Source organism: Bufo bufo, chromosome 1 (genome assembly GCF_905171765.1).
Source record: "Bufo bufo chromosome 1, aBufBuf1.1, whole genome shotgun sequence".
NCBI lineage: Eukaryota > Metazoa > Chordata > Amphibia > Anura > Bufonidae > Bufo > Bufo bufo.
Window position 1 is genome coordinate 32,010,930 of NC_053389.1, and position 24,013 is coordinate 32,034,942.

A 24,013-nucleotide genomic window follows, 5' to 3' on the forward strand; every position below is an offset into this window, starting at 1 on the left:
CAAAGAGGTAATGCAACACAAAGGCAGAATATATATTAAACCCTAAAATAAGGGAAAATGTCAAAAAGTATATGCAACTACCTAAATTGTATATAAATGTAAAAAACAACAAACAACAAACTGGCAGTCACAGTGAATCACTATCAATGTATGCTTCCCAAACCTCCTAATGCCCTCATATTACTGACCATAGAATACCATAAACCTACCCATAAAGTTAGGGGGCAATGATTCCTCAGAGGAGCCGACCACACGTTTCCACATCTGCCGTCTTCCAGGGGCACAGCTCTCCCTGAGGCAGTGCTACCTTTTAAAGTCTCCAGCTCACCTGACATAAATCAAATGTGAAAAAGACCTGTGTGCGAACACACCTCCTGTGGGAGACGTCACCAACCAGCGTGTGAGGTGGTGAGCGACAAGCCCGATGGCCAGTCAGGCGCCGCGCACAAAAACCTCCCACTGAATGACCAGCGCGTCGGTCACGTGATGGCCAGTCACATGACCGACCGCATCATGGTCAGGTGACATCTGCCACAGGTCCTACAGAAAAGAACTGGTGCAAATACTAATGCACCATAGTAGATGCGATGGATGGATGCGGGGGTCACAATAGATGGACTTACAAGCACAATAGTTATATAGTTGGTGTAAATATATCCATGTGTGAAACAAATGAATAGAAAAAATGAGTGACAAATGGATAGTGATTGGTGATAAAGCAGTGGTTAAAACACATAAATATGCATGAGAAAATAGTGTATCACATAAATAAATTCATATAGTGAGTATATGAAATGGAGTGAACAAGTGTTTCAATTCAAAATACAATACATGATTATAATACATGAACAGTGCACAAAAAAATAAAAAAGGCATATATGTCCATCTTTAAAAGCATCCGGAAAACATCCAACGTAGTATCATAGGAAATGTCATATGGAAACAGGAAAAGCTGGAGAATCAACAAAAAATATAGAAGTGTAAGTATATAAAGAAAACACTTAAACAAGGACAAAAATTAATAAAATCACATAGCATGAATTCAAAAGTTATTAAAATAAATAAACATGAACCGCAAATTCATAGTAAAGGAGCAAAACTTAGAACATCATGGCGTCCCCTAGGTTGTATAGTATCCAGGGTCCATATCCAACGAGTCTCACGTTGTGATAGGGCCTTCATTACATTTCCTCCCCGTAAACCCAAATCAACATGATCAATGCCGCGTACTTTCAAGAGACGCGGATCGCACCCGTGATGTCGCTTAAAATTCCTAAGAATGAGTTTCAGGCTTACCATTAGAGATGGCCTTGCGGTTTGCCCAGCGGTCGGTTCGCGGCGAACTTTGCTCGTTCGCGGTTCGCCGAACGTGCGAACATATGGCGATATTCGCGCCCGCCATATTCTTTTACATTGTGAAGAACTTTGACCCATGACACATCCATCAGGTGGTACAGGACAGCCAATTGAGACATTTCAGCACATGGACACACCCCCTACCTTATAAATAGACCTGATCTGGCCGCCATTTTACATTCTGTCTTTTGCCAGTGTAGGGAGAGGTTGCTGTGTGGAGCAGGGACAGGCTTTTAGGGACACCAAACGCTAGCTAATAGGGCCACAAAAGTCATTTTAAGGACTGATATAGGTGTGCTATTAATAGGTGTGCAGTATATAGGGGTGTAATACACTTATAATATACTCTCTAATATAGAAAGCATATTATAGTGGATTTGTATAGTGCAGCAGTTGTGACTGGTGAGCGGTTCTGCAGTGACAAACGTTACATGAAAAAATGTATTATAACTGGTGTGATAGACCAGTCTGGCGACAGTACCCAGATCAGCCCAAGGAGGTTGGTCCCCGCTGTTGCTGCCTACTCCGAGATCTCTAATGTTAGTGGTAGGGAAGGTGACGTCGATGATGACGTGTCTATGGACGTCACGTGGGTGCCCACAAGAGAGGAAGAGGACGGGAGTTCAGAGGGAGAGATGGACAAGCAGATAGGGAGGAGAAGCAGGCAGAACTTAAATTGCACAGGAGGGACAAACCAGACTGCTAATGTATCAGGAGCGAGCCATCAACCATGTACGGTCACATCTGGCGCTCCCAGGACGCCGGCACATGGCTCCGCAGTGTGGGCTTTTTTTTAACGTGTCCGCTGCTGACAATAGTGTTGCCATCTGCAGCCTTTGCAGTCAACGCATAAGTCGCGGTAAGCCCAACACTCACCTAGGGACAACCGCCTTAAGAAGGCACCTGGCCTCCCATCACCGAGCCCAGTGGGAGCAACGCCGTCAGAACCCACAAAGCCACACTCCAGGCTCTCACCATCCAGACTCTTCTCCTTCTCCTTCTCCTCTCTCCTCACAATTGTCCTCCACTCCACCTTCCATCATGCCATCCTCACGTTTTTATGGAAAAAGGCAGGCTTCCGTGGCCCAAATGTTCGAGCGCAAAAAAATGATGACGCCGGATAACCCTCTTGCCCAACGGTTGACCGCTGGCTTGTCGGAACTGATAGCCCGCCAACTACTGCCATATAAACTGGTGGAAGGTCCCAGGAAGGAAATATTTCTCCCACAAGGGCATCCCAGAGCTATATGGCCACATTCAGCGGCAAGTGAATGTACTGTATCTCTGGCACACAGTGTCGGTGCCAAGATACATCTGACCACAGACACGTGGTCTAGCAAACATGGGCAGGGAAGGTATATAACTTTTACTGCCCACTGGGTGAACCTTCTGACGGCCGTCAAGCATGTGACCCGTGGCATCCGTGTAGATTTGGTTTTATCGCCACGGATTGCATGCAGGTCTACCTGTTCTTCTCCTCCTCCATCCTCTGTCTCCTCCTCAGCTGACTCCTCCTTTTCCGCTGCTACCGTCTCTTCCGCTGCGCCACCCAAGATCCCCAAAACCTATTCGACATGCCAGGTGAGACGTTGCCATGCTGTGCTGCACTCCTTTCAGCTTTGCATTCACAGGCAGATCAGTGGCTAACCCCACTCAATTTGACAGTTAGTAAAGTGGTGTGCGCCAACGGTGCCAATCTGCTGAGCGCGCTGAAAGAGGGAAAATTACACACGTGCCATACATGGCACACGTCCTAAACTTGGTCGTGCAGCAATTCGCTGTCAAATACCCTGGGGTTCAGGACGTCTTGCGGAAGGCCAGGAAAATCTCGGGCCATTTCAGAAGATCTTACACGGCCATGGTTCGCCTTGCTGACATTCAGCGGCGACACAACCTGCCCGTCAGACGTCTTATTTGTGACTGCCCGACGCGGTGGAACTCAAACTTTTATATGCTTGATAGGCTGCTCCAGCAGAAGTGTGCAGTTAACGACTACCTGTACGAACTCTGCGGCAGGACAGGTTCTAGGGAGCTTGTTTTTTTTTCACCGTGCCAGTGGCTGCTCATGCACGACGCATGCATGCTTCTGCGGCCATTTGATGAGATCACCAAACTGGTCAGTCGCAGCCAGGGCGCCATCAGTGACATCGTACCTTACGCCTTCTTTCTGGAGCGTGCATTGCATCGTGTCATTGATCAAGCCGTCGAGGAGCAGGAAGATGAGGAAGTCGCAATGCTGGATGAATTCCCAGGGGGGCTACTCCATCTGAGATAAGTCAGCAGAAGTCTGAAGAGGAGTCAAAGGAGGATGGTGCCGGGGCGGATGAGGAGCAGCATGAAGAGAATGGTTTAAACCTTTCTGGGATCCCTGGTGTTGTCCGTAGCTGGTGGTAGAAGAACGAGGACGACATTTTCCTGGATGATGAGCAGGAGCCAGGCCACTACACTGCTTCCAGTTTAGTGCAAATGGGGGCCTTCATGCTCCAGTGTTTTAAGAGGGACCCCTGTATAAAAAGCATAAAGTGCAAGGACCACTACTGGGTGGCAACGTACTTAGACCCCCGGTACAAAAAAAAAATGGCAGAAATGTTACCACCATCACAGAGGGCTGTCAGAATGCAGCACTTCCAGGCCTTGCTATGAGAAATGCTGCATTCTGCTTTTGCGTGCGCTGTCAGAGGAATTTCCACTCACAGAGAAACAGTTGCTGGTACCAATCCAACAGGGCCTGCAAGAAGAGGGCAGTTTGAAGATGTGTTGGTCACTTCTGATATGAGATCATTCTTTCAGCCGACCCATCGACAGCTGTCCTCCGGATCCAGCATCAGGGAACTTCTAGACCGACAGGTGTCCGACTACATCAGGTTAATGGCCGATGTGGACGCTCTGAAAAGTAATGAACCCCTGGACTACTGGGTGGGCAGGCTTGACCTATGGCCAGAGCTTGCACAATTTGGATCTCGGAGGAATTCAACACATGTGACCAGTAGACCATGTTTGATTCAAATTCCTCATGACAGCCCACAAATATCCACCACCACCCATAATAATTCATGGTCCCTGTCTTTTATGTCCTTTGAATGGCTAATGTACCTCCAGTCACAGAATACAAAGTTCTTTGCTGTCAGGTGAACGCCTGTTGGCAAATTTTTGGGGCCTGTAATGGCAGACACTTACTTTATCCTGTGAATGCCTAATTTTTCAGATTGGAATTGAAAACAATGGGTCTGTAAATGTTCCGCTAAATTGTGGAAAGGATGCGGACCCATTCTGGCTGGTTTAGGCCGAGCTATTACACTAAAACCGAGCAATATTACAAAAAAACTAAATACACATTATAACTGTATAAACGATTTATATAAAAAAAAAATAGAAAAAATAAATAAATGTATGGCAACTTTTCAATAGCAGGATCATCTCCTGCACCCCCTGGTGCGTTGCCTCTCCTCCATGGCCTTCATCCGCTCCTAAATGGCCCGCATATCGTAGCACTGCTCCTTCTGCATTTTGGCCAATTTGGCCTTCAATGTCTTCAGTACTGTTTGAAAAAAAAATATATGAACATTATTTGCAATTCTTATTAAACCTTTATTTTGTGGTACATCTGACTTTATGATCGCTTGCTATTACACCTTTTTGTGATTAAAGTTGTCCAAAAAAATGCCTTTTTTGAGAGTTTAAAATTTTAGTTTTGAAAGGTGTCCATACAGCCAGCCAGTCGCAGGTGAGGTGCACGGTGGACCGATGAGGGGCCAGATAATATAACACACAGTTCATCAGTTTACTCACGATTAGCAGAGAGCCTCCCTGGGCTGGACAGCACGAAATCCTCCGGGGCACGCTCTGTGTAGGGAAGCATCAGCCAAGATGGTGGTTGAGGTGCCCTTGATGTTAGGGGTGCTTGTTGCGGCTGAGTCCCTTGATGGTTTTTGTTGTGACGCCAGTACCGTTAATGGTGGTACAACCATAAGTGGTAATAAGGAGGTAGACAGTGGTAAGATGCAACTCACAACTTTTACTTTAGGTGTCTTAGGTTGGAGCAGTACAAATATGCAGTCTTTTGATGGCACAGAGTCAATTCTGCAAATCCACTGTTTCTAGGCTTTTCAGGTTTCATAGTTTTGGAGCAGTGGGTTGGGTTTAATATCAGTGCAATTTTGGTGAGGATGCCGGAGGCTATGGTATCCTTCACCTGAATATCCCAAAGGTCCTTTATGCCTGGTTTATCCTTTGGATGTATATAAGTCATTTTTCTCTTGTCCCTTTCTTGACAAAAACTTTTCCTCAGAGCTGAAGTTCTGGATCTCCACATTTACACTCTCTAAGTATCAGTCTACTTACTGATCTCCACACTGAACTCTGGTCCCACTCTATTCTCCCTCACTAGGCCTGACCTAGATATACAGTACAGACCAAAAGTTCGGACACACCTTCTCATTCAAAGAGTTTTCTTTATATTCATGACTATGAAGGCATCAAAACTATGAATTAACACATGTGGAATTATATACATAACAAACAAGTGTGAAACAACTGAAAATATGTCATATTCTAGGTTCTTCAAAGTAGCCACCTTTTGCTTTGATTACTGCTTTGCACACTCTTGATGAGCTTCAAGAGGTAGTCCCCTGACACGGTCTTCCAACAGTCTTGAAGGAGTTCCCAGAGGTGCTTAGCACTTGTTGGCCCTTTTGCCTTCACTCTGCGGTCCAGCTCACCCCAAACCATCTCGATTGGGTTCAGGTCCGGTGATTATGGTGGCCAGGTCATCTGGCGCAGCACCGCATCATTCTCCTTCATAGTCAAATAGCCCTTACTTTCAAAGTTTTCCCAATTTTTTGGCTGACTGACCTTCATTTCTTAAAGTAATGATGGCCACTCATTTTTCTTTACTTAGCTGCTTTTTTCTTGCCATAATACAAATTCTAACAGTCTATTCATTAGGACTATCAGCTGTGTATCCACCTGACTTCTCCTCAACGCAACTGATGGTCCCAACCCCATTTATAAGGCAAGAAATCCCACTTATTAAACCTGACAGGGCACACCTGTGAAGTGAAAACCATTTCAGGGGACTACCTCTTGAAGCTCATCAAGAGAATGCCAAGAGTGTGCAAAGCAGTAATCAAAGCAAAAGGTGGCTACTTTGAAGAACCTAGAATATGACATATTTTCAGTTGTTTCACACTTGTTTGTTATGTATATAATTCCACATGTGTTAATTCATAGTTTTGATGCCTTCATTGTGAATCTACAATTTTCATAGTCATGAAAATAAAGAAAACTTTGAATGAGAAGGTGTGTCCAAACTTTTGGTCTTTACTGTATATAATTATTTATATAAAAAAAAAATGTTTTTGATGTTGCCATTTCCTGAGACCCAATTTTATTTTTTATTTTTGTAGTAATGGTCTTTTTTTTTGGGGGGGGGGTTGGGGGGGTGTAGGCTGGAAGGGCTCATTTTTTGCGTGATGAGGTGCAGTTTTCATTGGTACCATTTTTAGGGTACATACAACTTTTTGATAGATCGATAATGTGCTTTTTGTGAGGTGAGGTAACAAAAAAAAATGGCTGTTCTAGCACCTTTTTTATTAACTTTTTTTAAAGTGTTCACCTGATGGGATGGATCAGGTCAGGTAATTATGGACGCAGTGATATCTAATATGTCTATTTTTTTTTTCAGTTTTACACAATAAAAGCATTTTTGAAACAAAAGCAATCTTTTTGTTCACAGAGCCCTTTTGTATTTGTAGGACAAGTTGGCACCATTTTGTTTTGCATGTGTTTGGCTGTGGGAGGGGGGCACTTGCTCACTGGGAGCTCTGTGTTCCCTGTAAACAACTGCTCAGATGCCATGGTCACTGTTTATCTAAAGTTTTAAAAGTCTGTGATCAGAGTTGTCTCCGATCACTAAGATCGGGTTCACATCTGTGTTCCGGATTCCGTTATAACGGAAAGTAACGGAATCCATGAGACGGATGTCAAAAACCAGGACGGATCTGTTCTGCTGCCCATAGACTTGTATTAGGACGGAAGTCAAAACAGAAGCCTTTATAAGGCCTTCCATTTTGCTTTCTGTCCTAATAGAAGTCTATGGGCAGCAGAACGGATCGTCCTAGTTTCAGTTATGCAGAACGGAGAAAAAGGTCCTGTCGACAGTACATTGTTTTCCGTCTTGCATAACGAGAACCAGACGGATCCGTTATGTTTCCCATAGACTTCTATGGGGACGGATCAAAACGGAAAGGCTTCAGACGTCCGTCTCTTGAACTCCATTATAACCATGTTATAACGGAAAGCGATAACGGAATCCAGAACGCAGATGTGAACCCGCCCTAACTCTGCCACTCTCTGCTGTGTAAAGGAACAGATACCTAGTAGATTTGGCACCCGCTCAGCTCCTGAGCTTGCTCCATCTTAAAAAGTCTATCTTAAAAGACTGGGCATCCGTAATCCATGTATGGAAAGTGTCGGAAGGGGGTTAAACAATAATTCTACTTTATTGCTCTACATCTAGAAATTCTTTCAGTGTTGACTATAAATAACATCCGGCTTCATTCATTAAAGGTCAACTTTATTGTAACATTGTATCAGGACAGATAAGCCATAGCCGCATTTAATTGATATTGTGACCTGATAAATCCATTAATATGGAGCTTACAGAAGCCAAGCAGCAATAAACTGAACGATGAACATTTAGAAATCTAGCAGAGCTCAACATGCTAACTGCCTTTTGATATTGTGATGTGGTTTTTTCTATAGATTTACAGGTAAATTTGCTCCATTGTTACATTGGATGAAATAAACAGCATAACACGTTCAGCTCCGCTTTATCTGCTTTTCACATTTACACATATAATTCCGTTGCTTCTCATAATACTGGCTGCAGAATGGTCAGACTGAGCTCTGTGGTTTTAACATTCTGTTGGCTTTACACACGTTTCTCCAGAAAGAACATATCCCTCATCACAGACACATTTTGGAGAACACATTGTGATACAGTTTTCAGGGCCATTTGGTTCTTCACATGTTGGTGGGCAGGCGGATGCGCAGAACTCATAGTGCTGGTTGGGACCACAGGGGACTTTGCAGTCTTCTGGTTTGACGCACTGTACATTTTCATCATAAGTCTCGGTCTGAGGCAGGAGTCCTTCGTCACATTTACAGGTTAGTATTCCAATCTCAGGACAACCTCCTTTAGGAGGATTGACTATGTTGGAGCAGTTTGTGTCACACAATCCGATGACGCCATATTTGCTGTTTGGAGGACAATTCAAAGCTGCACAAGAGGGAAATAAACCTGGAGTTAGCTGGTTGCTTCATATTATGAGGTCATTGGAAAAAAAAAAACAGATGAAAAGAAAAATGGAGGATAATACTAATAAAAATTAGAATGCTTAGATTAACCAATTATAACTAATTATAAAAACAATGATTTTACTATTACAAAAAAATGCAAAAATAAATTCCCCATTAAAAGTGTCCTGTCTGACCCAGGAAGAAGTATGTCAGCGACTTAAAAAGATTAAATTAGACAAATCGCCAGGATTGGATGGCATACACCCCCGTATCCTAAGGGAATTAAGTAATGTCATAGCCAGACCCTTATTTCTGATTTTTGCAGACTCTGTACTGACAGGGAATGTCCCACAGGATTGGCGCATGGCAAATGTGGTGCCAATATTCAAAAAGGGTCCAAAAACAGAGCCTGGAAACTATAGGCCGGTAAGTTTAACATCTGTTGTGGGTAAACAGTTTGAAGGTTTTCTGAGAGATGCCATCTTAGAGTATCCCAACGGAAATAAGCAAACAACGCCATATCAGCATGGCTTCGTGAGGGATCGGTCATGTCAAACTAATGTAATCAGTTTCTATGAGAAGGTAAGTTCTAGACTTGACAGCGGCGAATCAATGGATGTCGTGTATCTGGACTTCTCCAAAGCATTTGACACTGTACCACATAAAAGGTTAGTATATAAAATGAGAATGCTCGGACTGGGAGAAAACGTCTGTATGTGGGTAAGTAACTGGCTCAATGATAGAAAACAGAGGGTGGTTATTACCGGTACATACTCAGATTGGGTCACTGTCACTAGTGGAGTACCTCAGGGGTCAGTATTGGGCCCTATTCTCTTCAATATATTTATTAATGATCTTGTAGAAGGCTTGCATAGTAAAGTATCAATTTTCGCAGATGACACTAAACTGTGTAAAGTAATTAACACTGAAGAGGACAGTATACTACTACAGAGGGATCTGGATAGATTGGAGGCTTGGGCAGATAAATGGCAGATGAGGTTTAACACTGAGAAATGTAAAGTTAGGCACATGGGAAGGAAAAATGCAAGTCACTCGTACATACTAAATGGTAAAACACTGGGTAACACTGACATGGAAAAGGATCTAGGAATTTTAATAAACAGCAAACTAAGCTGCAAAAACCAGTGTCAGGCAGCTGCGGCCATGGCCAATAAGATAATGGGTTGCATCAGAAGGGGCATAGATGTCCGTGATGAGAACATAGTCCTATCACTTTACAAATCACTAGTCAGACCACACATGGAGTACTGTGTACAGTTCTGGGCTCCTGTGAACAAGGCAGACATAGCAGAGCTGGAGAGGGTCCAGAGGAGGGCAACTAAAGTAATAACTGGACTGGGGCAACTACAGTACCCAGAAAGATTATCAAAATTAGGGTTATTCACTTTAGAAAAAAGACGACTGAGGGGAGATCTATTTACTATGTATAAATATATCAGGGGTCACCTGCCTGAGGAGGTGGTGATGCCATATGACAAGAGAAGACAGTCTGCCCAGAAGCTATGACTGATGGGCACAATAAATAGGTGCTTGACACCATTTTATTTCAATCGGTAATCACATTATTGTTATTATTTCACTCCTTTTTCCTTTTGAAGACACATTTTTAAAAATATATTTTGTTCTACTTACGTTGTATGTCATCACCGTGGACCTTCCACTGCAAGACTATGGGAAGGAAATAATCCAAATGATTAGTGGTAATGTAACAATTTGTCTTTTGTAAAACAGTGTACAATGTTTCTATTCAGATTGTTCTATTTGCTACATGAGGTGGAACCATATGGACAACTCGTCCCTACTACCGGTGTAAGGGTTCTGGGCTCTGGTTCTGGGTGACTGAGACACCGCAAAGGGAACCATTCACCATGGGAATGCAGTACAGTCTGCAGACAGCAGGTTATAGAGCAGGAGGAGCTGAGCAGATCATGTCTAATTGTGTGGAAAGAAACAGTAACTTGTTAAATTACTGCATGAGATTCCAGCTCTTTCTGTGGTCAGGAGTCCAGTTGTCAAATTGAGTGACTGACAGCCTTTCTTCTGAAAGTCATAGAAAACTAGCTGTTAATCACTGGGTAGGACCGGCCACTGGACTCCTAAGCAGAGAAAGAGCAGAGATTTCAAATAATGTACACATATATCAATCTGCTCAGCTCCTCCTGTTCTGTAACATGTTGAGGGCAGATTGGACTGGATGTTCAGTGTGACAGGTTCTGCTCATAAACATACTTATAGGAAAGTAGTCAACCCCAAATCAAACATTTATGGCACAGCCGATCAATGGGGGTGGAGCTTATTCACATGTTTACAAGTCTCATAGATCTGATTATAGTGTGAAAGGTAGGTCATAAGTATTAAATGCCCAGAAAACCCATTTAAGGTCCAAAATATCCATTAAACGCAATGCAACATCCAAAAATTTAAATCAGATTTTTGGGATTTTTTAATGTAGCCATGTATTTAAAATGTCCTGAAATATTTTTTTGCACTGGTCAGTAGAAGTCATACAATAGCTGAGGATTCAGCTTTGTTGTATAGACTAGGACTGAGTGAACAGAGTAATCTCATTTTCATTAGAGGGTAGTTTCAGCACAGTCATTTCATTATTATTAGAGGGCAAGGTCAGAAGAGTCATCGCATTATCACTGGAAGGTGGGGTCATCACTAGAGATGAGTGAATCTTTAAAAAATTTGATTCACTGGTTTGCTAATGCCAAAAAAAAAAAAACAGTAGTGGATCCAAAACAGAGATGACACGTGAATTGAATATTTGCATGTCTTCTGTGTTTTGTACCCACTCCTGCTTTTGACTACCAAATCATAAGCCAATTCTGATGGGACCATACAGGCCTTACAGCTGCTACACAGACAATATACTTTGAGCATCTCATTTTTCCTTCCTTCTGACAGATCAGAAGAAGGGTCAAATAAATGATGATGTCAGACAGGCCAAAAGGCAAAATATTGGCCCATTTATGAAGTGGGGAAGGTGGAAACAGCATGAGAAGTCCACAGAGTGGCCCTATGACATAGTGGTGAGGTGGCAGCAGCATCAGGATGCCACAGAGTGGCACAATGATAGAGCGTAGAAGTAGCGGCAGCATCATCAGAAGGAGGCCACAGAGTGGCCCAATGACAGTCTAGAGGTGGCTACAGCATGAGGAGACAGCATAGTGGCCCAATGACAGAGTGTGGAGGTGGCAGCAGCAGCATCAGGAGGCCTCAGAGTGGCAAGGAGACATAGAGTGGAGGTAGGAGCAGCAATAAAAGACCACAGAGTGGCAAGGTGATGTAGTGTGGAGGTGGGTGGCAATACCGGTACCCACTGAAGATGGTGGGTGAAAGAAGGAGCACTTGGCATCAGATGTGTGGCTTCAGGCGAGTGGCAGCATCAGAATAGTAGCTGAGGCAGGTAGCCAGAAGAAACCGTTCTCTTTTGTCAAAGTGTTGGTGTGGCACCATGGATGATCTAGTCTGATGCATCAGGAATTAGTGGGTGGAAATCCTGGCTGATCCACGCCTGATTCATCTTGACAAAGGTCAGTTTCTCCACATTTTGGGTGGACAGGTGAGAGGATGGACGATGGCACAGATAGTAAGCGGCCAACTGACTACATAGGATGTCTCTATAGTAGTTCAGTTTGTCCTCCCTCTCAGTGGGTGTAAAAAAATGCCCCCATTTTGGACCAGTAGCAAGGGTCCAACTAGGCATAGAGCCAGAAATCATCCCTCTGCCGAATGGTGACAATTCGGCTGTTACTACCCAAGCAAGTGGGCATGCAGCTGGCCATTTGCGCAAGTGACTCGGATGGACTCCCTCCATCTCCACTACATACTGCCAAATTTGTAAAAATAAAGAATAAATAAGTGCAACATGTACAAGCAGACCATACCCATTATCTCTTCTACAGACATCTATCGATTGAATCCAAAATTACATACAGGAGAGTTTACATTTAAACCACTTGAAATACATACGTGCAAGCAAGAAGACAGCAGATAATTTGAAGAAGCCCATGTCTCTTCTGATAAAAGCTGAAGATACCACAAGTCACTGGTAACAGAAGACAAAGACAAGACATTAAAATAATGCAGATCAATAGTAAAGTAAGTAAAGGAGACAAGTCTTCTACGTTACCTGTTCGGGCTCTGGGAAGAGTTCTGTTCCTGGAGCCATATTTATAAGGACCAGATTGGGTGTGTACAAATATATTTGCTTATTTAATTTCATAGTTCATATCCTAATATTGTGAAATGTTTCCATTATGAGTTTTACTATCTATGTAGTAATCACTGTTCTTAATAAATGTCAGGGCGTGACATTTCACCTGAGAATGATGGTTCCTCATAAGGTTACAAGGATGTCCGGTTTATAAAAAACCTTTTCAAATATCCTTTGTTTTCTAAATCGGGGGTCTGGGGTGTTATTCTGAGGACCCTCATCTATTAGCCAGAGCAAGGAGTAGCTACAAAGAATGCCTGTTCGAGGATCATCAACAGCCCTTTATTTCAATGACAGCAGTTTAATGCTTCATTTCCCCTATGGTGGTGCTGCAGGGAAATGAAATAACTGCTTCCCTAAGATTACTGCTGATCCATAGTGATCACAGCTGCAAGGTGTCTTGTGATTAATTTAGAATTGGGGTCCAGGACCTTACCGTCCTGGGTCCTGCTTTGAAATACAAGCCAGCAGAGTGTCATGTAAAGAATAAATTAAATCTTCATGATTAGTTTGTGGTGTTTGGTTCCAAGTCCATTCAGTCTTCAGATATCATGGAGAAGGTCAGGACTACCCTAAAGAGGTTAGCCCATCTACACCTATCCCTGGTGTGTTTCAGCTACAATAAGATTACTATGGAGGTTTCATAGTGACTGAATTCCCATAATCTTCTGCAATATTTGGAATGTGGAATTCAAGATCCATCTCAGGTCCATATCTGTACTACAATTTTTGAGGATCTAATTCCAAATAAACTGTAACAGTCTCCGCTCCCGAGGTCAGGCAAGCAGGTAGAAAAGGTTGTGTCCTGAAGAGTTTGCCTAATCTGATGCAGAAAAGCAAAAGAAAACTTGACTTCACAGCCAATCATGGAGATTAGTGTTGAGCGAAGCGAAGCATCCGAAGCGGAATTCGGTCTGAATTTTAGGAAAACTTAAATTGAACCCAAATTTCATCTCACTTCGTGGTAAGGAATAATTTTTTCTAATATGGCGGCTGCACGTGTTAGAAAGTGAAAGTAAGTGTCAGGGAGGCAAGCCAGAGAATGTGAGATCACCCATAATGCCGTGCAGCCAGCCAATCCGCAGTTAGCCAACCACCTGTGATGTCACAGCCCTATAAAACCCTTATCCCAAGTAGTCGCCGCCATTCTCCTGTGAGCTGAGCATAGGGAGAGACGTGGCAAGATGCTAATGTGCTAGGGACAGTGTTGCGAAGTGCAAAGTGTTAACAGGGAGAGTGCAGGGAAAATGCATCTCCATGTGCATCACTGATGATATAGCCAATCGCACGTGGTAGCCGGGTGAAGAGGGGCATCCTCATCAACGGTGAGGGGGGGGGGGGGTGAGGGTTCGGCAGCTAAACATAGAAGTACACAGTCTGCTACTTGGGAGACTACCTATGAGGAACACTCTGGCAGCTCATAGGTTCATAAAAGCGACATGTAGGCATCGCGCAGTGGTAGAGGAAAAATTCAATCCTCGGCAATGTGAGAATTTTTCACAGTCACTGAGGGATGTTAGCGTGGAGGTATGCAGGATGTGTGGGCAGAAGATGAAGCACGGCCAAGGTGCTAATGTTGGCACGATGGCCTTGCGTCGACACATGGAGCGTCACCATAAAGTGGCATGGGAAAACTGTTCCACTCATTTTATGTTACAGCCTGATGCAGCAGTTCTGTCAGTTATCACTAACACTCTTGATGCTGCAGGTGCAATGGCGATGGAGGCTCCCTTGATGGTGGAGGAGCAGCACTCTGCCACTAAATCCTTCAGGCCCAGAAGTAGCCCAGGCAGTGATGGTCTCCCAGCAGAGCTGTACGTAGTGCTATGGGACATTATTGACCTGGACCTGTTGGAGCTGTACAAGGAGATGGGGGTGGAATACTGCGCTAAGGTACTAACCAACTGGCTGAAGGCAGTTATTGGACGCATCATACACCCGGGTCAGACCTGCAGCATTCCTAGCCACAGGATCACAGATAGCCTTACCCTTATTTGAGATACTGTGCAATACCTCAAAGCCCATGAAATGTCCTTTGCCCTGGTTATCCTCATCCATGAAAAGGCATTTGATCATGTTTCACACATCTTTATGGGCAAGGTCCTGCGAAAATGTTCTGCTCCTATGTTAACCTGATGTACATATTCAGCATGGTGCTGGTGAACGGCTGGAAGACTGACCCCTTCTCTGTCCTCTCTAGGGTCAGACAAAGCTGTCCTCTTTCTCCTCTTGTGTTAGAGATCTTTGCAGAGTTTATCCGGCAAAATCCAGAGGGATCACTGCACCAGGGTCAGACCGAAGAATCTTCAAGTGATTTATTTTTCGCCCCGTGGTAGGAAATAGCAGGGAAAAATAACAAATTTTTTTTATTTATGAAAAAGGCACAAGTCCGATGTAACAGTAACAACATACAGAAGCAACAAGTGTTTTCTTGGCTGGTGAGACATGCGTTATGGAGTTAATGCAGAAGGTCAATGTGGTTTACGTACCACAGTTGCTCGTTTGCGTTGTACTAGAGCTGCAGTCATGTTAGGTACATTGTGTACACATGCTTGTTGCATCAAACTAATGTTCATTTAACTACCGTATTTTTCGCCCTATAAGACGCACCTAGGTTTTTGGGGAGGAAAATAAGAAAAAAAAATATTTGTAACCAAAAGGTGTGCTGTGTGTTTGGTGGGTTTGGAACTAATGGTGGTCTGTGGATGGCACTATTACTCGTCATCTGTGGATGACGGACACTGTTATTGGGGGGGATCTGTGGATGACGAACACTGTTATGGGCGGGATCTGTGAATGACGGACACTGTTATGGGGGGGGACCTGTGAATGATGGACACTGTTACGGGGGGGGGGGGGGCTCGGTGGATGGCACTGTTACAGGGGGGGGAATCTGTGGATGGCACTATTACAGTACAGGGGGGGAGATCTGTGGATGGCACTGTTACAGGGGGGGATCTGTGAATGGCACTGTTACAGGGGGGGGGGATCTGTGGATGGCACTGTTACAGGGGGAGGATCTGTGGATGGCACTGTTACAGGGGGGGGGGATCTGTGGATGGCACTGTTACAGGGGGGGGGGAATCTGTGGATGGCACTGTTACAGGGGGGGGGATCTGTGGATGGCACTGTTTGTTACAGGGGGGGGGATCTGTGGATGACGGACACTGTTATTGGGGGGGGATCTGTGGATGGCACTGTTACAGGGGGGGGGGGATCTGTGGATGGCACTGTTACAGGGGGGGGATCTGTGGATGGCACTGTTACAGGGGGGGGGGGATCTGTGGATGGCACTGTTACAAGGGGGGGGGATCTGTGGATGGCACTGTTACAAGGGGGGGGGATCTGTGGATGGCACTGTTATATATGTGCCATCCACAGACCCCCCCACCCCATAACAGTGCCATCCACAGACCCCCCATCCAGCCCATATGGGGGACATCTGTGGATGGCACAGTTATGGGCTGGGGGGGTCTGTGGATGCAGATACTAATGCACCATAGTAGATGCGATGGATGGATGCGGGGGTCGCAATAGATGGACTTACAAGCACAATAGTTATATAGTTGGTGTAAATATATCCATGTGTGAAACAAATGAATAGAAAAAATGAGTGACAAATGGATAGTGATTGGTGATGAAGCAGTGGTTAAAACACATAAATATGCATGAGAAAATAGTGTATCACATAAATAAATTCATATAGTGAGTATATGAAATGGAGTGAACAAGTGTTTCAATTCAAAATACAATACATGATTATAATACATGAACAGTGCACAAAAAATAAATAAGGCATATATGTCCATCTTTAAAAGCATCCGGAAAACATCCAACGTAGTATCATAGGAAATGTCATATGGAAACAGGAAAAGCTGGAGAATCAACAAAAAATATATAAGTGTAAGTATATAAAGAAAACACTTAAACAAGGACAAAAATTAATAAAATCACATAGCATGAATTCAAAAGTTATTAAAATAAATAAACATGAACCGCAAATTCATAGTAAAGGAGCAAAACTTAGAACATCATTGAGTCCCCTAGACCCATGACACATCCATCAGGTGGTACAGGACAGCCAATTGAGACATTTCAGCCCATGGACACCCCCCCTACCTTATAAATAAACACGATCTGGCCGCCATTTTACATTCTGTATTTTGCCAGTGTAGGGAGAGGTTGCTGTGTGGAGGAGGGACAGGCTGTTAGGGACACCAAATGCTAGCTAATAGGGCCACAAAAGTCCTTTTAAGGACTGATATAGGGGGGCTATTAATAGGTGTGCAGTATATAGGGGTGTAATACACTTATAATATACTCTCTAATATAGAAAGCATATTATAGTGGATTTGTATTGTGTAGCATTGTGACTGGTGAGCGGTTCTGCAGTGACAAACATTACATGAAAAAATGTATTATAACTGGTGTGATAGACCAGTCTGGCGACAGTACCCAGATCAGCCCAAGGAGGTTGGTCCCCACTGTTGCTGCCTACTCCGAGATCTCTAATGTTAGTGGTGGGGAAGGTGACGTCGATGATGACGTGTCTATAGACGTCACGTGGGTGCCCACAAGAGAGGAAGAGGAGGGGAGTTCAGATGGAGAGATGGACAAGCAGATAGGGAGGAGAAGCAGGCAGAACTTACATTGCACAGGAGGGACAAACCAGACTGCTAATGTATCAGGAGCGAGCCATCAACCATGTACGGTCACATCTGGCGCTCCCAGGACGCCGGCACATGGCTCCGCAGTGTGGGCTTTTTTTTAACTTGTCAGCTGCTGATAATAGTGTTGCCATCTGCAGCCTTTGCAGTCAACGCATAAGTCGCGGTAAGCCCAACACTCACCTAGGGACGACCGCCTTAAGAAGGCACCTGACCTCCCATCACCGAGCCCAGTGAGAGCAACACCGTCGGAACCCACAAAGCCACACTCCAGGCTCTCACCATCCAGCCTCTTCTCCTTCTCCTTCTCCTCTCTCCTCAACATTGTCCTCCACTCCACCTTCCATCATGCCATCCTCACGTTTTTATGTAAAAAGTTAGGCTTCTGTGGCCCAAATGTTCGAGCGCAAAAAAATGATGACGCCGGATAACCCTCTTGCCCAATGGTTGACCGCTGGCTTGTCGGAACTGATAGCCCGCCAACTACTGCCATATAAACTGGTGGAAGGTCCCAGGAAGGAAATATTTCTCCCACAAGGGCATCCCAGAGCTATATGGCCACATTCAGCAGCAAGTGAATGTACTGTATCTCTGGCACACAGTGTTTGGCCAAGATACATCTGACCACAGACACGTGGTCTAGCAAACACGGGCAGGGAAGGTATATAACTTTTACTGCCCACAGGGTGAACCTTCTGACGGCTGTCAAGCATGTAACCCGTGGCACCCGTGTAGATTTGGTTTTATCGCCACGGATTGCATGCAGGTCTACCTCTTCTTCTCCCCCTCCTCCTCCATCCTCCCTCTCCTCCTCAGCTGACTCCTCCTTTTCCGCTGCTACCGTCTCTTCCGCTGCGCCGCCCAAGATCCCCAAAACCTATTCGACATGCCAGGTGAGACGTTGCCATGCTGTGCTGCACTCCTTTCAGCTTTGCGTTCACAGGCAGATCAGTGGCTAACCCCACTCAATTTGACAGTTAGTAAAGTGGTGTGCGCCAACGGTGCCAATCTGCTGAGCGTGCTGAAACAGGGAAAATTACACACGTGCCGTGCATGGCACACGTCCTAAACTTGGTCGTACAGCAATTCACTGTCAAATACCCTGGGGTCCAGGACGTCTTGCGGCAGGCCAGGAAAATCTCGGGTCATTTCAGAAGATCTTACACGGCCATGGTTCGCCTTGAATGACATTCAGCGGCGACACAACCTGCCCGTCAGACGTCTTATTTGTGACTGCCCGACGCGGTGGAACTCAAACTTGTATATGCTTGATAGGCTGCTCCAGCAGAAATGTGCAGTTAACGACTACCTGTACGAACTTTGCGGCAGGACAGGTTCTAGGGAGCTTGTTTTTTCACCGCGCCAGTGGCTGCTCATGCGCGACGCATGCATGCTTCTGCGGCCATTTGATGAGATCACCAAACTGGTCAGTCACAGCCAGGGTGCCATCAGTGACATCGTACCTTACACCTTCTTTCTGGAGCGTGCATTGCGTCGTGTCATTGATCAAGCCGTCGAGGAGCAGGAGCAGGAAGATGAGGAAGTCGCAATGCTGGATGAATTCACAAGGGGGCTACTCCATCTGAGACAAGTCAGCAGGAGTCTGAAGAGGAGTCAGAGGAGGATGGTGCCGGGGCGGATGAGGAGCAGCATGAAGAGAATGGTTTAAACCTTTCTGGGATCCCTGATGTTGTCCGTGGATGGGGGTAGGAGAACGAAGACAACATTATCCTGGATGATGAGCAGGATCCAGGCAACTCCACCGCTTCTAATTTAGTGCAAATGGGGGCCTTCATGCTCCAGTGTTTTAAGAGGGACCCCCGTATAAAAAGCATAAAGTGCAAGGACCACTACTGGGTGGCAACGTACTTTGACCCCCGGTACAAACAAAAAATGGCAGAAATGTTACCACCATCACAGAGGGCTGTCAGAATGCAGCACTTCCAGGCCTTGCTCCGAGACATGCTGCATTCTGCTTTTGCCGGAGCTGTCAGAGGAATTTCCACTCACAGAGAAACAGTTGCGGGTACCAATCCAACAGGGCCTGCAAGAAGAGGGCAGTTTGAAGATGTGTTGGTCACTTCTGATATGAGATCATTCTTTCAGCCGACCAATCGACAGCTGTCCTCCGGATTCAGCATCAGGGAACTACTAGACCGACAGGTGTCCGACTACATCGGGTTAATGGCTGATGTGGACGGTCTGAAAAGTAATGAACCCCTGGAATACTAGGTGGGCAGGCTTGACCTATGGCCAAAGCTTGCACAATTTGCAATGGAACTGTTGGCTTGCCCCTCGTCCAGTGTCCTGTCCGAAAGGACGTTCAGTGCAGCAGGGGGGATCGTGACCGATAAGCGCACTCGCCTACCTCACGACAGTGTTGACTACCTCACATTTCTAAAAATGAATGAGGCATGGATTTCGGAGGAATTTAACACGTGACCAGTAGACCATGTTTGATTCAAATTCCTCATGACAGCCCACAAATATCCGCCACCACCCATAACAATTCATGGTCCCTGTCTTAGGTAAATACAGCGGCATAAAAGGCCTTTTATGTCCTTTGAATGGCTAATGTACCTCCAGCCACAGAATACAAAGTTCTTTGCTGTCAGGTGAACGCCTGTTGGCTAATTTTGGCGCCTGTAATGGCAGACACTTACTTTATCCTGTGAATGCCTAATTTTTCAGATTGGAATTGAAAACAATGGGTCTGTAAATGTTCCGCTAAATTGTGGAACGGATGCGGACCCATTTTACAGACGTGTGAATGGACCCTATATGTATTTGACATGTATTTACCGGCTGCTGTCAGTTCTGTCTGATTTAGGCCGAGCTATTACACTAAAACCGAGCAATATTACAAAAAAACAAAATACACATTATAACTGTACAGGGAGTGCAGAATTATTAGGCAAGTTGTATTTTTGAGGATTAATTTTATTATTGAACAACAACCATGTTCTTAATGAACCCAAAAAACTCATTAATATCAAAGCTGAATATTTTTGGTAGTAGTTTTTAGTTTGTTTTTAGTTTTAGCTATTTTAGGGGGATATCTGTGTGTGCAGGTGACTATTACTGTGCATAATTATTAGGCAACTTAACAAAAAACAAATATATACCCATTTCAATTATTTATTTTTACCAGTGAAACCAATATAACATCTCAACATTCACAAATATACATTTCTGACATTCAAAAACAAAACAAAAACAAATCAGTGACCAATATAGCCACCTTTCTTTGCAAGGACACTCAAAAGCCTGCCATCCATGGATTCTGTCAGTGTTTTGATCTGTTCACCATCAACATTGCGTGCAGCAGCAACCACAGCCTCCCAGACACTGTTCAGAGAGGTGTACTGTTTTCCCTCCTTGTAAATCTCACATTTGATGATGGACCACAGGTTCTCAATGGGGTTCAGATCAGGTGAACAAGGAGGCCATGTCATTAGATTTTCTTCTTTTATACCCTTTCTTGCCAGCCACGCTGTGGAGTACTTGGACGCGTGTGATGGAGCATTGCCCTGCATGAAAATCATGTTTTTCTTGAAGGATGCAGACTTCTTCCTGTACCACTGCTTGAAGAAGGTGTCTTCCAGAAACTGGCAGTAGGACTGGGAGTTGAGCTTGACTCCATCCTCAACCCGAAAAGGCCCCACAAGCTCATCTTTGATGATACCAGCCCAAACCAGTACTCCACCTCCACCTTGCTGGCGTCTGAGTCGGACTGGAGCTCTCTGCCCTTTACCAATCCAGTCACGGGCCCATCCATCTGGCCCATCAAGACTCACTCTCATTTCATCAGTCCATAAAACCTTAGAAAAATCAGTCTTGAGATATTTCTTGGCCCAGTCTTGACGTTTCAGCTTGTGTGTCTTGTTCAGTGGTGGTCATCTTTCAGCTTTTCTTACCTTGGCCATGTCTCTGAGTATTGCACACCTTGTGCTTTTGGGCACTCCAGTGATGTTGCAGCTCTGAAATATGGCCAAACTGGTGGCAAGTGGCATCTTGGCAGCTGCACGCTTGACTTTTCTCAGTTCATGGGCAGTTATTTTGCGCCTTGGTTTTTCCACACGCTTCTTGCGACCCTGTTGACTATTTTGAATGAAACGCTTGATTGTTCGATGATCACGCTTCAGAAGCTTTGCAATTTTAAGAGTGCTGCATCCCTCTGCAAGATATCTCACTATTTTTGACTTTTCTGAGCCTGTCAAGTCCTTCTTTTGACCCATTTTGCCAAAGGAAAGGAAGTTGCCTAATAATTATGCACACCTGATATAGGGTGTTGATGTCATTAGACCACACCCCTTCTCATTACAGAGATGCACAACACCTAATATGCTTAATTGGTAGTAGGCTTTCAAGCCTATACAGCTTGGAGTAAGACAACATGCATAAAGAGGATGATGTGGTCAAAATACTCATTTGCCTAATAATTCTGCACGTAGTGTATAAACGATTTATAGAAAAAAAATAGAAAAAAAAATCAAAATTTATGGCAACTTTTCAATAGCAGGATCATCTCCTGCACCCCCTGGTGCGTTGCCTCTCCTCCATGGCCTTCATCCGCTCCTAAATGGCCCGCATATCGTGGCACTGCTCCTTCTGCATTTTGGCCAATTTGGCCTTCAATGTCTTCAGTACTGTTTGAAAAAAAAAAAAATGAACATTATTTGCAATTCTTATTAAACCTTTAAACCTTTATTTTGTGGTACATCTGACTTTATGATCGCTTGCTATTACACCTTTTTGTGATTAAAGTTGTCCAAAAAAATGCCTTTTTTGAGAGTTTAAAATTTTAGTTTTGAAAGGTGTCCATACAGCCAGCCAGTCGCAGGGGCAACACGTGAGGTGCACGGTGGACCGATGAGGGGCCAGGTAATATAACACACAGTTCATCAGTTTACTCACGGTTAGCAGAGAGCCTCCCTGGGCTGGACAGCACAAAATCCTCCGGGGCACGCTCTGTGTAGGGAAGCATCATCCAAGATGGTGGTTGAGGTGCCCTTGATGTTAGGGGTGCTTGTTGCGGCTGAGTCCCTTGATGGTTTTTGTTGTGACGCCAGTACCGTTAATGGTGGTACAACCATAAGTGGTAATAAGGAGCTAGACAGTGGTAAGATGCAACTCACAACTTTTACTTTAGGTGTCTTAGGTTGCAGCAGTACAAATATGCAGTCTTTTGATGGTACAGAGTCAATTCTGCAAATCCACTGTTTCTAGGCTTTTCAGGTTTCTTAGTTTTGGAGCAGTGGGTTAGGTTTAATATCAGTGCAATTTTGGTGAGGTTGCCGGAGGCTATGGTATCCTTCACCTGAATATCCCAAAGGTCCTTTATGCCTGGTTTATCCTTTGGATGTATATAAGTCCTTTTTCTCTTGTCCCTTTCTGGGCTAAAACTTTTCCTCAGAGCTGAAGTGCTGGATCTGCACCTTTACGTTCTCTAAGTATCAGTCTACTTACTGATCTCCACACTGAACTCTATTCTCCCTCACTAGGCCTGACCTAGATATACAGTACAGACCAAAAGTTTGGACACACCTTCTCATTCAAAGAGTTTTCTTTATTTTCATGACTATAAAGGCATCAAAACTATGAATTAACACATGTGGAATTATATACATAACAAACAAGTGTGAAACAACTGAAAATATGTCATATTCTAGGTTCTTCAAAGTAGACACTTTTTGCTTTGATTACTGCTTTGTACACTCTTGGCATTCGCTTGATGAGCTTCAAGAGGTAGTCACCTGAAATGGTCTTCCAACTGTCTTGAAGGAGTTCCCAGAGATGCTTAGCACTTGTTGGCCCTTTTGCCTTCACTCTGCGGTCCAGCTCACCCCAAACCATCTCGATTGGGTTCAGGTCCGGTGACTATGGAGGCCAGGTCATCTGGCGCAGCACCCCATCACTCTCCTTCATGGTCAAATAGCCCTTACTTTCAAAGTTTTCCCAATTTTTCGGCTGACTGACTGACCTTCATTTCTTAAAGTAAAGATGGCCACTCGTTTTTCTTTACTTAGCTGCCTTTTTCTTGCCATAATACAAATTCTAACAGTCTATTCAGTAGGACTATCAGCTGTGTATCCACCTGACTTCTCCTCAACACAACTGATGGTCCCAACCCCATTTATAAGGCAAGAAATCCCACTTATTAAACCTGACAGGGCACACCTGTGAAGTGAAAACCATCTCAGGGGACTACCTCTTGAAGCTCATCAAGAAAATGCCAAGAGTGTGCAAAGCAGTAATCAAAGCAAAAGGTGGCTACTTTGAAGAACCTAGAATATGACATATTTTCAGTTGTTTCACACTTGTTTGTTATGTATATAATTCCACACGTGTTAATTCATAATTTTGATGCCTTTAGTGTGAATCTACAATTTTCATAGTCATGAAAATAAAGAAAACTCTTTGAATGAGAAGGTGTCCAAACTTTTGG

General features: G+C 44.4%; 1 protein-coding gene across 1 annotated transcript; it reads right to left on the minus strand.

The window, feature by feature from the left end:
* Positions 1 to 7,913: 7,913 nt before the first annotated feature.
* LOC120992881 (IgGFc-binding protein-like) lies at positions 7,914 to 12,892 on the minus strand. Its single transcript, XM_040421697.1, has 4 exons — positions 12,815 to 12,892; positions 12,655 to 12,730; positions 10,309 to 10,344; positions 7,914 to 8,635 (listed from the first exon to the last, which is right to left on the minus strand). The coding sequence occupies exons 2-4, from the start codon at positions 12,692 to 12,694 to the stop codon at positions 8,271 to 8,273; spliced, it is 441 nt and encodes a 146-aa protein (XP_040277631.1). The 5' UTR covers positions 12,695 to 12,730; positions 12,815 to 12,892; the 3' UTR covers positions 7,914 to 8,270.
* Positions 12,893 to 24,013: the final 11,121 nt, after the last annotated feature.